Source organism: Watersipora subatra, chromosome 7, assembly GCF_963576615.1.
Source record: "Watersipora subatra chromosome 7, tzWatSuba1.1, whole genome shotgun sequence".
In the NCBI taxonomy this organism is placed as follows: Eukaryota; Metazoa; Bryozoa; class Gymnolaemata; order Cheilostomatida; family Watersiporidae; genus Watersipora; species Watersipora subatra.
In genome coordinates this window covers 8,973,015-8,996,168 of record NC_088714.1, presented here as the reverse complement: position 1 = coordinate 8,996,168, position 23,154 = coordinate 8,973,015, and the positions used below count along the sequence as shown (strand labels likewise).

The 23,154-nt window shown below is 35.3% G+C and overlaps 1 protein-coding gene across 1 annotated transcript in view; it reads left to right on the top strand.

The window, feature by feature from the left end:
* LOC137401157 (potassium channel subfamily T member 2-like) overlaps positions 1 to 23,154 on the top strand; it is a 128,753-nt gene that overhangs the window by 1,644 nt on the left and 103,955 nt on the right. Inside the window, exon 2 of the mRNA XM_068087537.1 lies at positions 16,932 to 17,102. Within this exon, the coding sequence (XP_067943638.1) occupies positions 16,993 to 17,102 (110 nt within the window). The 5' untranslated portion in view covers positions 16,932 to 16,992. The remainder of the gene's footprint in view (positions 1 to 16,931; positions 17,103 to 23,154) is intronic.

The window sequence follows — 23,154 nt, the reverse complement described above, 5'->3', positions numbered from 1 at the left end:
GGTAATCGTTATATGTATAAGCGGTAATTGTTAAACTTTTAAAACTGAACTTTCCACTTGTCAACATGGATTTTCCAACATGCGATGTGAAATTCATGCAACAATCTGACTATGTAATTTCGAGCTTACAGTTTGTGAAGCTTCTAGAACAAAAGTTTCTAACTCCGATGGATACACTGAACCCCACCAGTTTTATATATGCGCTTTCAGTGAACCCTTCTTTAAAGGTTGACTTGCAACAAACTTTGCATTACAGTTATTTGATATTAACAGATTCACCATGTCTTACTCTGCTGTGTGGTAGGTGCAAAATATGTGTAAATGAGATTACAAGCTCTAAAAAGCCCAAAATCGAACAGTTAATTGCAGCCATCACGAAAATGCCGTAGATTGTAGTAGTTGTGTTCAAAGAACAGAAGTAGTATGTAGAGAGCAGATCTACACACGTTTGCACTTAAAGTGAGATTTTGGGTACATTTTAGCCCGAGAACCTCGGAGAATGGTGTTGTCTGATGGAAAGTTTGGGGGGGTAGGTGTGTGAGTGTTGGGAGCTAAGGTTATGAAGTTTGAGAGGAATTGTGGGAAGGATGCGGTGCTGGTCGAGAGGAATTGTGGGAAGGATGAGGTGAAGAGGGCGATGGTTTCGGGTTTCGATGCGATGGGTTTGGGGTTCGGGTGTCGACGAGTTGAGCGATCGATCGTCGAATGGTTGGGGTTGGGTTGGCGACCGGTGGGGTGAACGGTGTTATGTCGTTTCGGTTGAATGAACGCTGATGTTAGACGAGTTCGGGCGTGTCTATTCGTGGAATCGGTTAAGTCTCCCTTCGTTATAAAACTCTTTAAAGATGAGTAATAAGAAAGGGGAAAGTCGAATGATTTATTCATTATGAAAAATTTCGTTCAACTAGAAGGAATATAAAAATATATAAAATTATGGAAACTATTCATAAGGATAATTCTAAAGTTTACAAATCTTGTGAAGAAGAAAAAGATAATACAGATGGATTAGTTGAAGATGCTGTATTATTACATAAACATTTTGATAACATCACTAAATCTACATCAAAACCGCTTCGACAAAGTTTGCTTCAATTTTTTGGAGTGGTTTTAATATTACTTGCAATAACTGTAGCTTCATCTTTGATTCAATATTTTTTTATTCGGATTACAGGAGAAAAGATGAATGCTACTGTGAACTATGTATAGAAGTATTTTTTCAAAATCTTATGAATAATGAAAGTGTGATTTTTGAAAACATCTCCTCATCATTATAATTAGTTGAAATGAAAACTTCAATGTTAGTAATTATCAAAACATGGAGAAAGACGGACTACAATCAATTGATGTGAGGTTACATTCTCCTTTCACATCTATGATAACAGGACCAACAGGATCAGGAAAAACTCAACTCGTTAAACGGTTGATTGAACAATCTCAATTAATATCTACCCCTTCTCCAATCGAAATTATATATTGCTATGGAATATGGCAGGAAGCTTTTGAGGATATGAAAGGAGTGGAATTTCATGAAGGATTGAAAGATCCGAGTACTTTTCCCAAAGATGGAAAAATAGATGGATGATCATTGATGATCTAATGGAGGAATTATCATCAAATATCAAGATGGCTAACAATTTGTATACTCGAGAAAGTCACCATGTAAATATTAGTATTTTTACTATTACACAAAACTTATTCTTTGGTAAACTTAGAACAATTTCGTTGAATAGTCACTATTTTTTATAGGAAAAAACCCCAGGGATTCTACATCAATCACATTTTTAGGAAAACAAGTTTTTCCTGGCCAAGTTAAATATTTTCAGGAATCCTACCGAGATGCAACATCTTCACCATATTCCTTCATGAGACTGGACCTCCGACAAGAAACCGATGATACAATGAGAATTATGGGAAATTTCCCTCCTGTTGACTCTACACCTATGATTATTTATAAGCCTAATTAAGCAATCGATTTTGATTGGAATTCCATAATTAAATAAAACAAGTATATATTCCAAGTTCTCTTTAAATATTCACCATACTACTTCTGTATCTTCCTCTGAGTGATTACTATAGCATCACTAAAATTATCACATAGATATGGCTGAAACAAAAAGAATTCAACGAAATTTACTAACTTTATTAACTCTAGTTGGTGATTCTATTTCTTCTCAACATTCAATTATTAAAAATGCTAAAACGGATTTAATTTTAGCAATTATTGATTGTGTGAAATTACTCATTAAAAGAAAAGAACGACTAACTGATGCTCAGTATAAAGCTTTGAATCGACAAAGTACGAACATCGCTCGACTGATTAGTCCTAAAACATCGAATTTGGAAAAGAAACAACTTTTGCAAAAAGGAGGGTTTTTATCGGCTTTACTAGGTCCGATCGCGGGTGCTATACTCCCAGGATTAGTTGAACCATTGCTCGGAGGATTGTTTAAACAACGAAAAAGAAGATAATTAAGTTATCATGGATAATTCTCCACTTTCTAAGAGAATGAAAAAAAACAGAGTAATTCTACAAATACTGAACAGTCTTACAGATGAACTTGCAAGTTCTGCTTTACCTCATATGAAAGAAGAAGTAATTAGAACATTACTTGAAATTGTTAAAAATATTATATATGGGAATGTACCTTTAACGAAAAATCAATACCATTCTCTGAGTCAACATAAAAAGGAGTTGATGAATATTATCGATGAAAACAAACCTCTTAAATATAAACGAAAGATTTTGCAAAACGGAAGAGGATTATTGAAACGGATTATAAAGCCATCCCTCAACTTGTATTAATCATTCAGCAGGAAGATGAGCTTTCCTAAGTACACAAAAAAATTTTTTTTGGTTTCTGAAGACGACTACAAAAGAAACCAATTTAAAAGTCAACAGGATTCAAAAATTATCAATGATGGCTATAGTTCGTCACTTCGTTTTAATCCAATAGAAAATCCAAGAGTAAGTAAGGTTAAGGAGACCAGAGATAGGATGCGTCAAATTAATAACGATAACACTATTTCAGACTATAACAAAGTTAATTTGTATGCAGCTGAACTTCAAAATTTTTTAGATGAAATGAAATCAATTCGGAGTTATCCAATTCAACAGTCTCCGACAATTTGAAAACCGATTTCAATGATGTCACAAACACCTTCAGCACCTCAAAATTCAAAAGAAACTCTAAAGAAAGACACACCTGAATTACCCGAAGATAATTCGTCTCAAGACTCTACAGTTTTAAAAGAATCGCCAAAAAAAGACGACACATTATCACCACCGAAGTTAAACGAAGAAGAACCATCGTCAAAATCTTCTAGATCTTATTCCATTTCTTCAATAGTTGAAGACTTCGGTTCGAAACAAGATCAAACTAAAGCGAAAAAACTTCTGGAAAAATTGGAAAAGTCTGGAAATTATGATTCTTTAACCGGGAAAATAACAGGATCTACAGGAGAGATTAAACCTGAGAACTTACGAAATCTTCTTGAAAGAAAGTTTCGTGATAAAGATAGATCAATTGTATCTTCTCCCTTTTCTCCAAGTTCATTTGAGAAACAATTTAACCTATTTGAAAAAATTATCAAGGAGTCGAACTCGAATTTATCAAATAAATCAAAATCCAATTCGAATAGATCGTCTTCACGAAAACCTTATGTAGGAACAAGAGGAAAATGGACGACTTACTAAATGAATTCTATTATACCCCGGATCTAACATCTTCATTAGGTGGAGCACGAAAACTGATTGAAGCACTTCGGAGAAAAAAAAGCGAACAAGAAGTTAGAGAATGGTTAAGTGGTGAAGATGCTTATACGTTACACAAACAAATAAAAACGAAATTTAGAAGAAGACCTACAATTGTTGCAGGAGTTGGTGAACAATTACAGGCTGATTTAATGGATGTTAGATCTCATCGAGCTGAAAATGATGGAATTACATTTTTACTTACATTGATTGATGTTTTTTCAAGAAAAGCATGGGTAGAACCTCTTGTTAACAAATCAGGTATATTGGTAGCAAAAGCCTTAAAAAAAGTATTGGATGGAACTAATTACAGACGGTTCCCAACCTACGAACGAGTTACGTTCCGAACGATTGTTCGTAAGGTGAATTTGTTCGTAAGTTGCTTCAGTGCTATATTAGTAGGGTAACCAATAAAGTGAAGGCCGGCAAATTCCTTTACAATACGTACAGTAAAAATAAAAAAGTTCTTTGCGCACTGGAGATACGTTCACGCACTTATGCGCTGCAACGAACTGGGCAGAGAAAGGTGGATGCTGGATTGGGCTTCTGAGTAGTGCCTATTTCCGCCGCTAATACGTCGGTAATACCGTCGGTATTAGCGGCGGACATACGCGCAGACCTGTTCGTATGTACGGGTTGTTCGTAACTCGAATGTTCGTAAGTAGGGAACCGTCTGTATAGAGTTTTTCAAACAGACAAAGGAAAAGAGTTTAATAATAGAGATGTCAAAAAAGTTTTGAAAGAAAATAAAGTAAAATGGTTTACATCTGAGAATGAGACAATTAAAGCTTCCATCATAGAACGATTCAACAAAACATTACGGATGAAGATGTATAGATTCATGACATATTCGGATGAACGAAGATATATTGATGTTTTACCACAAATGGTAAAAGCATATAACAATACTATTCACACAACATTAGAAATAAAACCGAATGATGTAAATTATGAAAATCAAGAAAGAATCTGGAATAGGATTTATGAAAATGGAGAATATAGTTCTGACAGTACTCCCAAATTCAATATTGATGATTACGTTCGTATTAGTAAAGCTAGAACAGCTTTCGAAAGAGGTTTCACAATAAATTGGACGGTTGAAGTTTTTCAAATTACAGAAGTACTTGATTTTGAAAGACCGATTATCTATAAATTACGTGATTTGGCAAACGAACCGGTTGATGGAACTTTTTATGAAGATGAACTACAGAAAGTAAAAAAACCCACATTTTTTCGAATCGAGAAAATTCTCAAATCTCGGAATCGAGGAAGAACAAAGGAAATACTCGTTAAATGGATGGGATATCCTGATTCATTCAATAGCTGGGTCAATGAAAGAGATTTTGTTAAATAAAAGAGGATGATAAGGAATTGAACATCATTGAAAGAATTGAAAATGTCGGAGTTCGTAACTCTTCCTTCTGATGCTAGTTTTAGTGACTTTCCTAAAAATACTAATTCAAACTTTACAGTTAGACTAGCCAGATATGTAGATTTTACAGAAGGACAATGGGAAGTTGCTCTAAAAGATATATCGTTTTTAAATAATTGGCCAAATGTAGTAGAAGGGATAATAAGCATCACAAAAGCGGAACTTAATGGGAGATTTCGTCGTTTCGACATAAAAATTGGAAATGGAAGATACGAAGATATAGATGAAGTAATTCAACGAGCTCATGATGTTCTAAAATCCTTCAATTTCCATCCAACTATAGAATTCGAATATGACAAAATATCCAACAAATCTATGTTGTATGTAAGAGATTCGAGTGTTCAGGTTTCGTTTTCACAAGATTTCGCAAATATCTTAGGATTAGATCCGAAGATAACTTATAATGTGGGAAAACACGGAAACATCACATCTCCGGATATCAACTATGGATTTACATCATTATACGTATATTCATCAATTGTAAGTAACAGACTCGTTGGAGATGCAAATGTACGATTGTTACGAGTTGTCCCAGTAAGTGGAAAGAAGTTCTCTCGAGTTTATACAGAATTCAGTCAAGCGCATTACGTTGAAGTAGATAAAATTTCTACTGATGTGATAGAGACCCTTATAACAAGTGATGATGGAGAAAAAGTACCATTTGATGGAGGGAAGGTTATACTAACGGTTCATTTCAGAAAGAAACAATGAATTCCATATTAATTCCATACACTCCAGAAGACTCAAAAAACTTTTACATTCAATATTACACGTCTAATCAAACAGGAAATGGCGGATTGACACCATATAAAGGAAAAAGAGTGATGGGAAATGGACGACTATCAGGAATATTTAAAAAATTAGCAAAAGCTGTTGCGCCTCTAGCAAAAAAAACGGCTATCTCATTAGGGAAAAAAGGGTTAGATGCTGCATCCAATTATCTTAATAACATGGTAGAGAGACCAAAGAAGAAGAAGAAGAAGAAACAGATGAAGTAGTAATTCCAAGAGTTAGAAAACCTGGGAAAAGAAAATTAAATAACCGTAGCAAACCTGCAAAACGACGGAGAAAAGCCACTCCAAATATTTTTTAAAATTTGAAATGTTTTATATATTATTATCTCAATATTTTTAGTTCATTTCATTGACATACATCTATAGTGAAAGATGAGTTCTGGAGAGATTGGTTCAACAGGTTTAAAAATAACGGATTCTCCTTTTACGATAAACGAAAGTTTGGGTATATTTGATGTTCCGGGCACACATAGTTTGGTGGAGCACGGATATTATAGCGAATTAGGTCCGTCACGACTCAGTGAATATGGACCAATTGAAATTGAAATACCTGGAGATGTAGATCACTATATCGATTTAAGTAATTCATATTTGCAAATCGAAGGAAAAGTAGTCAAGGACGATGGTTCCAATTTAGACAATACTGTTGGTAACGTAAATGTTGTACCAGGGGATGCGTTTTTTCATTCGCTAATCAAAACAGCAACATTCAAAATTAATGGATCCGTTGTTGAACATTCAAGTGATTATCCTATGAGATCGTTCATAGAAACCCTTCTCAATAATAGCAGAGAAGCAAAACAATGCCAATTAAAAGCAGAAGGATGGTTTCAAGATGATAATCTTGCAAAAGATGGTGCGGATTTCGATAATACTGCGACTACAGCAAGAAAGAATCTTATTAGAGGATCAAACACATTTGAGTTTTTTGGACGACTCCATCTTAGCATTTTTCAACAGGAAAGATATCTCATTCCAGGATTGAACTGTAAATTAGAACTAGACCGAAGTAAACCAAGTTATTGTTTGATGGCAGCAGCAGCTGCTCCTGGAGGAGGGGGAAAAGTAAAGTTGACGAAATGTGTACTTCATCTTCGAAAATTAAAAATCAACCAAACAATTCAGCTTTTACATAACGAAAAACTACTTAATGGTGTTAATGCAAAGTATCCTCTTTCTCGGGTATACACCAGATCTTATAATGTGAATACTGGATTAACCCATACTCAAATAAAAATTGCTGATAACACACTTAGACCAAATTTAATACTTGTTTCACTTTCATCACACGATGGAGAAAATGGATCATACAATCGTAATCCTTTCAAATTTGGTCATTACGATGTGAGTCATGTAGAACTACAAATTGATGGACTACCTTTTGGAAAACGATATACTCCAAATTTTGAAAATAGAATGTATACTCGACCATATGTACAACTTCTAAATGCAATGGGAAAAGATCTTTCTTCTGAAGGAAGTGGAATTGGACTGAGTGAATATGAAACTGGACTTGCAATATACGCTTTCGATTTGACAGGAGATCTCTCATCCGAAGGTTTTCATTTAATGAGACATGTTTCACTAACAATCGATATCGGTTTTCGGACTGCAACACCAGAAAATGTCTATCTTAATACATATATACAAAAAGATGGAATGATGGAAATCGCTTCTGACTTTAGCGTTCGACTCAGTGGTGGAAGCATATTCTAAGGATGAATACAGCAAATATTTTCGATGTTCTTTCCCAAGATCACATGACTAATAATCATTTTTTTGCTGTCTGTGCAAGAAATGAATTTAAAGAACAATTTTTATCGAATGAAGGAATATATATTTTTAACACACACTATTCTTATCAACCAGGAGAACACTGGATAGGAGTTATTCGAACAAAATCCGAAATTAATTATTTCGATTCAACAGGACGAGATCCTTCAACATATCCAGATGTCGCTCAAATCTTAAAACTTTCTGGAATAAAGTTAATTAAATGGAATGATGTTCTACTCCAAGGATTTCTTTCAACAACATGTGGAGATTACTGTCTTCTCTTTGCAATATTTTGGAGCAGAGGATTTTCAATAGAAGATTTTCTAACAGTTATGCTAAAAATTTCTGAAACAGATACACGAGATCATGTAGTTCGAAAAACTATACTAGATAGATATGATTGGAATGGAAAAATTAGTAAAAGTCTTAATAACGAAGAAAATGAAGGTGTTGACAATGTACATATTCAAGGAACTTCCCAAATTGTTAAATTACTAGAAGAACTGACATAAATTTTTTCTATATTTTACAATTGAATATACATATATACTTTATATCGAAATAAACTTGGTGACAAATACAACCGAATATTATTTACTTTTTTGATATAAGTTTTATATATTGATATACTCACGCTGAGGTGGAGCTATCCTCAAAATAATCCACATATTAATCCATGTATGCCCCTTTACTAGTTCATCATCTTCATCTATTTACTGGTCGAGAGACTGTTATGGAATGGTTAAGCCAAACCAAACAGGAGAATTCCATAGGTAAACCTAGGAAAACAATCAGGTCAAATGCCAAGGCGCTTGTCCACACAACAGCCTGAACACAGCGACACTCAACGAACTTAATCGCGAGTAGTCGGCTAACAGAATTCTAGCTGAAGCATACAAGCCTTATGGTATCAACGATCGATCGACCCAAATTCTCAAGTCTGTATATAAGTAGGCATCAAGAGATGGTTAAGGAGGCAGAATATTCCACCAGTTCATGCAACGCTTATATAATGAATTGAAGAATGATGGGTGTGTCCAAAGGAATTAATGAGGTGAAAATAGTAAACAGATTTTCGCGAAATTGAATTTCGCGAAAGTTGACTATATAATATATAATGTGAAATTTCGCGAAATCCAATTTCGCGAAATTCACTTTCGCGAAATTCATTTTCGCGAAAGTTGACTATATAATATATATGATGTAAAATTTCGCTAAATCCATTTTCGCGAAATTCACTTTCGCGAAATTCAATTTCGCGAAAGTTGACTATATAATATATATGATGTGAAATTTCGCGAAATCCAATTTCGCGAAAGTTGACTATATAACATATATGATGTAAAATTTCGCTAAATCCATTTTCGCGAAATTCACTTTCGCGAAATTCAATTTCGCGAAAGTTGACTATATAATATATATGATGTGAAATTTCGCGAAATCCAATTTCGCGAAATTCACTTTCGCGAAATCCAATTTCGCGAAAATGTAAGCATAGAGGAATGTTTTGTAATCTATTTATAAATTTTCATTAAACTCACTCAAGCGTTTTACAGACGTTCAACTATATAAAGCAATCGAGAACAAAACACTATTATCATAACACTCTTCATAAGCTAACAGAATTCTGAGAAGGGTAAAATGTCAGAATGGAAATGTACAGATAGTTGTCTTCAAATTTGGGCTACACCATGGGAATATTGTACACACGGACTACTTTCCTGTACATGTGGATATGTATATGATGGATTAGCACAATGTGTACATTGGTAAGTACATTTTGAAATTTTAAATTCTAAAGTTTTATATGAATATATAATTATTCATTTTATATACATCATCTTTTCTCAATTTTCAATGGATTTTCAAAAATATTAAACAGGTATCAAGAAGATGGTAAGGAAACTGATGAAAAAAACGACTCGAAAGAAACAAACTCTCAAAATAGTGAAACGGAGTTGCAATTGGATTTACCATTGGATTATCCTATAGATGGATTACCTTCCTGTAAATGTGGACAAGACGTATACGATGGCTTAGCTCAATGTATATTTTGGTAAGTAGATTTTGAGAATTTTAAATCCAAAGATATATAGTTATCCATTTATTTCATCCTTTCTCAATCCTCAATGTTTTATATATTTAAACAGTGATGATGCAAAACAAAAAGAAGTTGATGAGAAAAGCGAGTCAAGCATCACATACTTCTATCTCGATAAGAAAGAATTACAATATTCTGAAGTGACAAGCTCTTCAACTCCACAGAAAACTGGCAATTAGTATTTATAAGAAAGAATTTTTTTTTTTTTTTGAATGAATATATATATGCAAATCAATAGAACCTTTAGAAATAAAATCTTCATCTCCAAAGATGGAGAATTTATATTTTATTGTATATTTTAAGATACTATTCTTAAAATAAAATCAATACAATATTCACATATCATTTTCATTGTGGAATAAAAATTTAGAAAAGCATGAAAATTAGATTACAACTTTAGCAGCAGCATGTGATTATGATAAAAAATTTCGACATCCTGTAATTTGTCTACAAAAAAACTTTCATTTCCATACTCTCTTTCTTTATTACTTGGATTATATAATCTTAAGGCTCTTGGTATGAATAAGATATCAGTTATATTTTCCTTAAGATTTTCAGATGATGTCTGAGTTGTCATTCTGCTCACTGGAATAGTGGTAACGTCCGTAGTTGCAATGTTGGTAGGAATTGTGGAGATGTGTGTAGTTCTGATGGTGGATCTTTCTACAGAAAAACTTTCATTTCCATATTCTCTTTCTACATTATTCGGATTATATAATCTTGAGGTTGTTGGTACAAATGGGATATTAGTTATATTTTCCTTAAGATTTTCAGATGATGGAAGAGTTGTGATTCCACTTGCTAGAATGATGGTATCGAGTGTAGTTGTGGTGGTAGTAGGAATTGTACTAGCGAGTGTAGTTGTGGTGGTGGTAGGAATTCTTGATGTGTGTGTAGTTCTGATGGTGGATCGAGTAGTGGAAGTATTAATTGGTGCTGTAAATCTACCATTATTTTCTTCGAAAAGTGGATGATGACAAACAAACTTAATAGGCAATGCTCTCCTTCCACAAAACCTTGAACGAGCTGAGTTGCCTACACAATATCTCGCTAACCGTGAAGATGGATTAGCCCATTGAACAAGTCGTTTAGTAATTCCCAACCTTTGAATAATTTCATAACTAGCTATACCATAAGTACAATCCGAGGGGTTATGTTCTAATTGAATTATATTTCGTAAAAATTCACCGTTAACCGAAAAAAATCCAAAACTAATAAATAGTATTGGAGAAATTTGAATTATATCATCTAGTTTTCTATAAAGACTCTTCATGTCTTCTCAAAAGAATTTTTTCATAATGAATAAATCATTCGACTTTCCCCTTTCTTATTACTCATCTTTAAAGAGTTTTATAACGAAGGGAGACTTAACCGATTCCACGAATAGACACGCCCGAACTCGTCCAACATCAGCATTCATTCAACCGAAACGACATAACACCGTTCACCCCACCGGTCGCCAACCCAACCCCAACCATTCGACGATCGATCGCTCAACTCGTCGACACCCGAACCCCAAACCCATCGCATCGAAACCCGAAACCATCGCCCTCTTCACCTCATCCTTCCCACAATTCCTCTCGACCAGCACCGCATCCTTCCCACAATTCCTCTCAAACTTCATAACCTTAGTTCCCAACACTCACACACCTACCCCCCCAAACTTTCCATCAGACAACACCATTCTCCGAGGTTCTCGGGCTAAAACGTACCCAAAATCTCACTTTAAGTGCAAACGTGTGTAGATCTGCTCTCTACATACTACTAACAGAACCAACATGATGCATTAACTCATTACAAATTACATATCTTTTCGTAAATACATGACCCTGCATATTAATGTGATTTTTTCTGTTGCCTTTGAGAGACCTTCACCGACCTCTGTGACTGACTCTACAAAACCCTAGGGCTAAGAACCACTGAGCTAATCCTTCTAAAATTTGCCAAAAACACAACACATGGAATTCCCAAAGTGACATGACTTGAAAAGAATCCAATCTACTAAGGATCCACAGAAAGTTCCGATATAACTAATGCTAGGGACAAGATAGAGCAGTGGCTCTGAACCTAGATTACTAACTGACTTGCAGGGATTTACAGACCTAACGAACTTTCTGTTGAGCAGATTTGATTCTTTTAAAGTCGAGTCAGTTTTACAATTCTTTTACTAGTCTTTAAAAAGGATATGTAATTTATTCGGAGTTCATGCTTTTTATTGGTTTTATTATTTACACACAGTGATGTTAATGCACAGTTCATTTTGTCTACCAGTAAAACAGATAGACCTACGTATGTCTTAAATGTCAAAAAAATCATATTTTGTTTTACAAAATTAGATGTTCTACAAACATCGCAGTTTCGTTACAGACCATAAAGTTATAATTTGAAAAGGTAAATTCACTTACAAACTAATTCAGTTTATAATTCATCATGTGTTCATCTGCATACTTCATCTAGTTACGAATAAGTTAGTTTACATTTAGCATATTTTTATTGTTCGAATAATGATGGTTTGGAGTTGTGCGCACGCTGAGTCACCATGTGATAAGTGTTTCAACGGACATTCACATGTTGCGGATTCATGTGGGCTTTGTTAAAAAAGGTAAGGAGTTCTACGAGTTCTACATCATAGCAGCGCACTCTTGCATCTTACTCGCGAGTACTGTTTCCATCTTTTGCAAGTGAACCATTCGATAAACATTGGCAAGTAACAAAACTCGCTTGGCTCCCGAATTTTCATCTTGAGGATAGCATGCTGATTGATGTAAACTTGTGAATTAACCTGTCATGGAAACATAATTATTATAGTAAGTTGTACCGCATTTCACTGTAGTAAAGTACTTATGCATCAGCCAATCTTAATGCTGATACTGCCACCTTTAATGCTGCCAATCTTATTGCTGATTGGTTGAAATAAAGCGCTTGAAGATCATGATTGCGTAAGAGATTATGACGCAACAGCTTTTTCTAACGCTGACTTCAAAGGGACAGACACGGTTCTTATTATAGTAAAGATTTAGTTACTGAAATTCATAGAGTTACGAAACTTCGCCATATAAAAATAGATTTTCTATGCAAAAACTTTTTTATTAAGCCGTACAATGCCGATCATTCATCTAGATCTTCTATAATTGCAAAGGATGCGTGCGCATACTTTGCAACGCTTACACACGCATGTGATTCCTTCATGCTTGCAAAAAATGGACATGGCAGTCGAAAATGATGCGCAAAAAATTCTGCCCAAGCTATTCCATTTAAGATAATTTCCATAGTTTAATCGGTCCATTTATAATGTGCTGTTAAGCCAGACAGAAATGTGCTGCTAAAATTCCTTGTCTTTTTTAACGAAGCATGTGTGCTAATCCGTAATGTGTTAATCTATGTTGTGTTAATCTGTGTTCTGTTAATCCATAATGTGTTAATCTGTAACGTGTTAATCCGTAATGTGTTAATCCGTAATGTGTTAATCCGTAATGTGTTAATCCGTAATATGCAAATATCCATTGAAAAACTTGGTATCACACGGTAAATCAATGTACGCACAATTCCAAATCTATATAATCCATGTAATGCAAACATAATGATTAGCTATAAGCAGTGTGTCAGGGTCTTATAGGCCGGACGTGTCGGAAATAGAAGCAGACAATTACAAAGGTTGGTGTAATTATAAGCAACTCATCCATGAATCTGTAGAGAGCTGGTCATCTGTCTTCTTCTGAAAAATCAATAACTTTTCTATACGAAGTTGAATGAAGAATAAACATATCAAAAGCCGCGGACTAGTGTAAAGCCGCGGATAATATTACAAAAAGTACTTGTAGAGTTCAAGGTTACTCGCCAAGCATTTTTGCATTGAAGATATGCGCTCTCATTTACGTAAAATTATTGTAACCATGAACTCTAAACCAAATGACAAAGGTAAATACGGCAAAAAGTTGTCGACATAAAACTAACAATAGTTATTTTATAGTCATTAGATTAAGAGTTAAGTTTAGTTTTTCTTATTTAAAAGGTCAACAGGGTGAGATTGGGAAAATCTTGGAACGGATTAGGCAATTTACATGAATTTGACTGTTTTTATAACGTAAATTGCTATAACGTAAACGTTACTGGAGCGGTTTATTTACGTTGTAGGAGAGTCTACTGTAAAACTTGAATTCGTTGGCCATGGGTTCTAACATTGCTAATGACATTACATGAAGAAGTAAGAAAATGATTTCTATGGGAACAAAGCTAGAGTTACTAGGTTAACTATAAGTTAACTATAGTTACTGAGATCAAAATACTTTTTGTAACTAATTCACAAAATGTATATAAAATTTTGATGTTTTTTATCAAGGGCTGCTTACATTAGATAATTACTATGGGTTTCTGTACAACATTTTCGCCTTACGATGCCAACACCGGAATGAATTAATGTCATATAGAGGGGCTGCACTGCATTTTTTATCATTTGCCATTGTTTTTTATGCTTGAGATCATCTGACTGCCAGGATGTTTCAAGATTAAAATCAACAAAACTTGCAAGAGTGTGATTATGACGTCTATAATTGCTAAGAGACAGGCAGAATAAGGACGTGCAATAAATAAATGAATAAATAAAGGAATAAATGTTGCAACTTGACCGCAATAGCCGATATCAGCTAATGACATCATTTCACATGTATTTGTCTCATTAACCATGATCCTGGCTATCAGTTCACATAAAACAACAAACAGAATCTCAAATGATTGAAATGTATTTGTACTTTTTGATAAATTTTACTAGAGGTTAAAGAGATCACACCTTCAAGCTGTGGAACCAATTGAACAAAGTACAATGTATTATCATGAGAATATGCGCTCCATTATAAGATGGCTTGATGGTTTTAACGTATGAAGTGCATCATGGAATAAATCAATTTCAGATGTGGGAATTCATTGCAACTTGATTTAGTTTAGGCATTTACAGGAACTATATCACTGGGGAATTACTATAGACTGATCAGTCTCTCATATGTAGTGTTATGACGCCACGTGTTGTATATGTATGTATTTGTTAATAGAGACTTCGCAGGAGGCTGTGAGATGTCAGTTCACACGGTCTCCATATGTGAGCGGTTGACTACAAAAGGAAAACGTTATATCATTGGAAACATTTTTAGCTCAGTATCTACTGCTTTAGTAGATCACAATAATGAGGATTACTTCTGACCTTTTTAAAGTCAGGTTAACATTAATTGGCATTTATAAGCAAAACATGTATGGTGCAAACCTAAATGTTGGTCTCAACTAACATTTTAGTCTGTAGTTGGCACCTAACTGCTATACTGTGGAGCGGTGGCCATTGCTGAGGGGCTGACTGAAGAAGGTCATATAGCAAGACCCTCCAGTAGTGTAATATATGACTTTGAAGTGAAAATGATGTGTCAACATAAATGAATGTAATATGTGAAACCTGTAAACATGTGAATATGTGAAGCCTTTAAAAGGTACAATAAGAGAGCATGAAGGAATGCTTAAAAAGGTTTGCTTGCAACAAAATTCACCTTACAGTTATTTAGTATCATAAGATTCACCATGTCTTACTCTGTTGTGTTGTAGGTGCAAAATATGTGGAAATGTGATTACAAGCTTTTAAAAGCTCAAAAAAGAACAGGCAATCGCAACCATCACGAAAACGCCATAGATTGGAATTCATTTTCAAAACGGCTCAAATGGGACGTAATTGAACAAGATGGCTTCTATTCACACTTTCATGCACCCTCATTCGTTGAAATATTTTCAGAAATTTATACTTCAAGCGTTCAATAAAACCATGTCTATTGTCCTTACGCGGCTATTTCATCATCATTGTAACGCTGTCACTTTAAGCACTGATATCTCAAAAACTACCCTGAAAGTTTGTTTAGTTTTTTTACCCTAGCTCGAAGGAATGCGTATCATCCTCTAATAAACATGATGAGCCTGTTGGTCACATGTGATAGTCAAAAAATGCTGCAGAAAATGTTCGCGCTATTTCGCAAGATGTATGGGTCACATGATCAGATTACGACTAGATGATTAGACCAAGCCGAAACAAAACTGTAACATAGTGAGCTTTTACATCTGATACGGGCTTTCAGTAGAACCTGAAATGTTTGCCATAGACTAATGCTGCGAAACGTTTTATAATGAACTTTTATTGGCCTTTCAATTCACGGGATAACACTACGTGTCGAAATAATAACCAAGTTGGCTCGAGTATGTCAACAAAATAAAAAGATTTTAGCCTGCGGCGCTTTCGTGATGGCTGCGATTAATCGTTCGCTTTCTAGCTTTTAAGAGCTTGTAATCACATTTCCACATATTTTGCATCTACAACACAGCAGAGTAAGACATGGTGAATATTTTGATACCAAATAACTGTAATGTGAATTTTGTTGCAAGTCAACCTTTAAGGCATGCCATCTGTAATCAACCTTTAACACATTGAAGTCTAACCTTGTATATACAACTAGTCCCCTGATCAATATTAATAACTTTCCATCGACTGAAAGCTTTTTGCTAGGATCAACTTAGGATACAGCAACGCGGTTTGAACTGAGTATCATATTGTAGATAAAACCTTGTTGAAAACAATGAAAGAAGTAGGAATCAAATAATGTGAATAATTTTTATATCACAGCTGTTATGTGAACGCAAGCCAACGAGCCTCATGTGTCACAGAGCTCTTATGTGAACACAAGTCACCGAGCCTCATGTGTCACACAGTTCTTATGTGAACACAAGCCACTGAGCCTCATGCGTCACACAAATCATATGTAAACACAAGCCACTGAGCCTCATGTGTCACACAGCCCTTATGTGAACACAAGCCACTGAGCCTCATGTGTCACACAGCTCTTATGTGAACCCCAGCCACTGAGCCTCATGTGTCACACAGCTCTTATGTGAACACAAGCCACTGAGCCACATGTGTCTCACAGCTCTTACGTGAACACAAGCCACCGAGCCTCATGTGTCACAGCTGATAGAGGCTTGAGTCCTATGTTTAGATTATCAGAAATATTGCATTTTAACAAAAGAATTTACGTTTTCTTTAATAATCCTTTTTAGCTCAAGTTTCCAGGTCAAGTAAAGGTCACTTTTCTCTTGGGATAGAATTAGTTTCTACGACATGTCTGACGAATATCTTGATGAGACGACTCTAGGGCCTCTACCACCTAGGTTTAGACTGAGGGACCTCATTCTTGGAGACTACGCAACATCCAGTGATGGAGATAGCAGGTAGGTATCGTAATATGCAAATGCAGCAAAAGGAACAAATTTTGTTCATGACATTCCGATGGCAGAGGTGGCAGGTTGCAGCAAGGGAATCATTTGTCAAATAGGTTAGATCCAGCACCCTATGGGCATTTATCTATAAAGCTGTCCGTGTACGAGATGATAATATGATAATATATTTACTAAGTATCCATATAACCATAGCGTAGCGACACACCCCATGTGCCTTTACAATGCCATCAGAGAAACATGCTGTTTGAAACACGCTCAAATGAACCCGTGCGATGCGTCATCGTTGTGCCAAGGAAATGGCAATAGGACTTGCTCTCATGTTGCTTCCTATATGCAGAAACTTTGGTTATTGAAATGCTCTATTCTGATCATGCATGGTTTGTTTTGTCCTTCACCTCTTGAAGATAATACCTTGACATTAAACCTGATTTCCATATGACAGCGCAATGATCATACGAGGCCCAGTGATCGTACGCAGTGCATTTCTTGGACTGCGATGCAAAGTTTACATACCGCGCTTAGGGGCCATGCTTGCTTTGGACAAGGTGGGTAATTTCTTTACTTTTTTCATAAGAGAGACCGATTTCTTCGGAAAAACAGCCCTCCATTGCGATAATGCGCTCTCATATGAAAACCAGGCTTACTCTTTCGTACGGGAGACCGATTTCTTCGGAAAACAGCCCTCGGTTTGAATTGTGCGATAGGTTGAAGAAGTCGAGCGGTGTATTGTGGGATACGTCATCGCGCGCACTCGTCACAAGGATCCATTTGGTTGGATCCTTGCGATCAGCGTGCGCACATCGCGCGATCGTCGTGCATTGACGTTTTCATATCACAGCCGGCCTAAGCACGACGTCGTGCGCCTTGTTGCGCGCCTTGCGCTGTCATATGGAAACCAGGGTTTAGGCGTCACACAACCATCGTTCAACTTGTTAGCCTATCATATTGCTTTGGCACCAGATCATCCGTATGTCATCACTATATGTCACTATCACTATATGGATAATTGGTAATTCTATACTAACCAGCTTTTAATATAAGAAAGAATTTTGTCCAATACCAAAGATACGCTTTCAACATGCAATTGTGTCCCTCCTTTTTATTGGCTATTATAGCACTCAAATGTGACCCTCCTTTTTATTGGCTATTTTAGCGCTCAAATGTGTCCTTTTTTATTGGCTATCATAGCGTTCAAATGTGTCCCTCCTTTTTTTGGCTATAATAGCGCTCAAATGTGTCCCTCCTTTTCATTGGCTATTATAGCGCTCAAATGTGTCCCTCATTTTTTTTGGCTATTATAACACACACAATACTAATTTCCGTCCAATTCAAAGTCTTGGAAGTACAGTTTTACTTGGACCCTGTTTGGCAGTATTGCTACTGATAGAACAATGAAACCCTTCTAAGATATTTGCTGGTCGAAAATCATCAAATTTTGAAATTCCTAATAAATATTTGCCAAAATTTTTTGGCGGTAAACAATTATAAGCTATTCATGGATTTCTCAAATATTATGAGATCTTATGCCCTGGCAGCCATTATATATATACATATATTTATTTACAATTTTGATATATATATATATATAAATTTTGTAATGAAAACTGGCAACCATTTTCCGTTACAAAATTTAGACCACAATATACATTTATATTTAATACCTGTGTACTTGAAACTTTGGAAGGAGTGATGGTTACTTGTTGTTCAACGAACCAATCAACTGTAACGGTTAAGCAACTTCAGCGATCCAGCGTAGAGACTTTCTAGATACTTTCATCCGAACAAAATTATTTTGCTTAAAGGTAGACTTGCAACAAAATTCACATTACAGTTATTTGGTATCAAAAGATTCACCATGTCTTACTCTGCTGTGTTGTAGGTGCGAAATGTGTGGAAATGTGATTACAAGCTCTTAAAAGCTCAAAAACGAAAAGCCGCCATAGACTGGAATCTCTTTATTTCTCTGACGTAGTCATGAAATTTGGTTATTGTCTTGTCACGTGATGTTCTCACGTGAATTGAAAGGCCAATAAAAAGCTCAATATAAAACTTATCGTAGCACTATATTATGACAAACACTTCGGATTTTACCGAAGACCCCGTATCAAATATAGATGCTCGCTACTTTACAGTTTTGTTTCGGTTTGGTCTAATCGGCAAGTCGTAATCTGACCAGGTGAACCAATACTTCACAAATAAATTCTGCAGCACTTTTTGATTATTACAAGTGACCAACAGGCTCGTCATGATTATCAGACAATGATACGTACTCCTTCAAGCTAAGGCTAAAAAAATAAACAAAGTTTTACGGTAAGTTATAAAAATATCACTGCTAAAAGTGACAGCATTACAATGACAATAAAACAGACGCGTAAGAACAATAGACATGGTTTTATTGAATGAGTGAAGTATATTTGTGAAAATATTTTGATGAACAAGGTTGCATGAAGGTGTAAACAGAAACCATCTACCATAACTGTGTCCCATTTGAGCCGTTTCGGAAAAAGAATCCAAACTACGGCGGTCTCGTGTGGCTGCGATTAACTGTTCGTTTTTGAGCTTTTAAGAGCTTTTAATCCCATTTTCACATTTTGCACCTTCAACACAAAAAAGTTAGATATGGTAAATCTTTTCATATCAAATAACTGTAATGTGAATTTTGTTGCAAGTCAACTTTTAAGATGAACGTCTGGACGTCTGCACAAGCACTACGAAAGATTTGCTGAAGCTTTCAGGTGATATCAACACAATGAGCTCCATCCCGTTTGTGTTGTGAAGCATAGTTTAATTGAACAAATTGGAACAAAAAGTTTCATGGGCATTCTTCAGGTAGGGTACATGCGGCCATCGATCAATAGTTAAGGTGATAAGCTTGCATTTTTCGTCAGGTTGCATCCTATTGGTCGAACCGGAATACGCAAAGCTGTAATTATTGGCGATCGCACTTTTGCGTAACATGAATTATTCTCATCACAAATTTTGCTCTCGAAATTTTCTCTCGCTTGTCTGTACACATACTTAGAACCAAAGTGTTTTAAAAATTGGAGTCACAGGGTTTGTTTTGTGTACATATTTCTAGTCACTTCTTTGATACTTTGTACGCGGAGACAAGATTTTTTTTTTAGTTGGTTATTTATCTACTATTAATGTGCCAACGATAAGCTAGTCGGCACCGAGAGCACTACATGCGGTTATATACTCTCAACTGACATAACAATCTCATACAATGATGAACAAAAATCGTTTACACACTGGAAAGCAACTTTTCCAAGGCATACCTCCTTTCCAGATGCTGTGGCGCTGTTCTCTGCCAGACACAATGAGTTATGTTTCTGAGCTTCTCTTATTATTGCCATACCAACTTTACTTTCCAGCAAATCCATTTCACAAAAGGGAAGACAATTTCACAAAAGGGAAAACAATTTTGAAAGCGATCGCAACACGAGAGCTCTTGTGCCTATTAGTCATTAGCTAGACACAGTCTCATTTTCCATTTTGTTTTTCTCTTTTCTATTTGAGATTCTGGATCTATAATAAGTATGAATTAAAAAGCAGCATAAATTTTTCATTTTTGAGTAAAACTACACTGTACTGAACTTCACCTTAGTGGTTGATAAATTGAAGATTACTTTTAAAAATGCAGATTTAGCCATCTTGAAAAGAAATACATATATTACATCAAGATCGACTCCACAATATAAGACAATAGTCCATGGCTTCACCAATTGAGTAGCATACTGAAAGACCTAAATGTTTTACAACGAACAATAAATATTTTTCACAAGTTTTCGAACTTTAGAACTCAACAATTAGTCGCTGGAGTTTCCCTAGTAGCCTTGCCTTAGGTAGCGCAAGATTCTCGCACGCAGATAGACTGTAATCTCCACATGTATCTCTTGTCAATTTGAAATGAATAAAATAATTTAGGATACCTTAAATGCATAAGCATGCACAGGAATGGCAGAGTTTCAAATGGCATATATCGGAATAACACAAAATATGTTTAAATATAATGCACTTGGTATAAATTATATAAACAGATACATTTACATAATTAATTTACCTAAGGCTGTTGTACTTACCCATACTATGGAGTTACATTAAATAATAAAATAAATGGTTCTGCAGGAAAGACAAATCCAAATATTGCAAAGCCGGCTGTTAATATTTTAGAACCTTACATTAGTAGAAGGCCTTTATTAGTAGGACTATATGATCTGTCTAGCCAATCTATGATATTCAATGGTCTGATCGAGCTGCCATTCCTGATTAACTGTTCCATTAAAATATCACATTCTTTTATGTTTGACATAATTGAAAAGTGTTGTCATACTTCCCATGTCTGTGCTAATACTTCTCATGTCTGTGCTAATACTTCCCATGTCTGTACTAATACTTCTCATGTCTGTACTAATACTTCCCATGTCTGTACTAATACTTCCCATGTCTGTACTAATACTTCTCATGTCTGTACTAATACTTCTCATGTCTGTACTAATACTTCCCATGTCTGTACTAATACTTCCCATGTCTGTACTAATACTTCTCATGTCTGTACTAATACTTCCCATGTCTGTACTAATACTTCCTATGTCTGTACTAATACTTCCCATGTCTGTACTAATACTTCCCATGTCTGTACTAATACTTCCCATGTCTGTACTAATACTTCCTATGTCTGTACTAATACTTCCCATGTCTGTACTAATACTTCCCATGTCTGTGCTAGTACTTCCCATGTCTGTACTAATGTCTTCAAACAAACCCCTTTGTCTACGCCATGTCATTGACTCATTTTTGTTTATTTTTCTATGAGAAAGTCCAAAGTTTCGGGCAATTCTATCAGCACTAGAAATCTCTCAACAGTTGCCTCTTGTTAAAATCTAGTTGTTCTGTAAACAGTTACAAGTAAACGGATGAAGTATTCTAAAATTGCGACCATCCTAGCTTTGGCAGCATCGCTGGGCATCAGTTCGTTTCAACTCTCCTCTCATCATCTGCAGCAATAGCAGGATGTTGTCTTAAGGTCTGCTGTTCATTAATTTCAATTTCAATTGCAAATGAGATTGATTCTATTGATCGATTGAATTAAATTAGTAACATGAGCTTTGACTGTATAGTTTTTAATGTTTAGATTCTCTTTAATGTTCCTTACAAAGTTTTGCATTTTGCGAAACTTTAAACATTACATGTTGATGTTGAGCCAGGACAAATATTTGCTAATAGTTTATATTGTGTGTTGACAATTTCATAAGCCAGGGTTTGACTATGGATTACCACTCAGAATACACTGACTATGTTAGAATCTGAACTTTTGATATGTGCAGTAAAATCCCTATAACATAAACGTTCCTGGAGACGGATGATTTACATTGCAGGAGCGTCTACTGCGCTCATCTTTGTTGTCTGGTATTAGATTACATTGTATTACGTTGTTTATACTATATAGTATTATGCGATATGTAAGAATATCTGGACGAGCCATGATAATCCAACTTGTAACCTTTGAGCCTGGGCTCCTGATTTGTTTTTGTTAAATATTAGATATTTAAGAATGATACTACCTGCATATATACGTACATGTATGTATAGAACATAGGCCTTGATCAGTATAATGTCTACAGTTTATTAGATAGCGGGGTGGATAAGAGGCTATGCTCAAATATATGTTAAATCTGGTAGTTAACCCTTTGGCTGGAGAAACGACAAAAATTTTGTTCATCAGTTGCGTGGGGAAATGACATTTATGTCACTTTCGGTAAACATTTATAAAGCTGTCGCCTAGTACCATTAAATCATAGACCCAACAAAGGATATGAACACTAGTAAGTTTTAAATATCGTCAACAAGATATTAGTCGATGATTTACAATATGAAACTATTATCTGGCAGGCGATGCTTTGTGCTAAAAGCTAAAGAAATCGCGCCTCTTTGGAAAAGAACAAAAGTTGGAAAAACCAATCAACATTGGCTCGACGTTCAAAATGGTAAAATAAAAATTTATTGGATCTTGCGATCGTTAGTGACCTTTTGTCTGATCAGA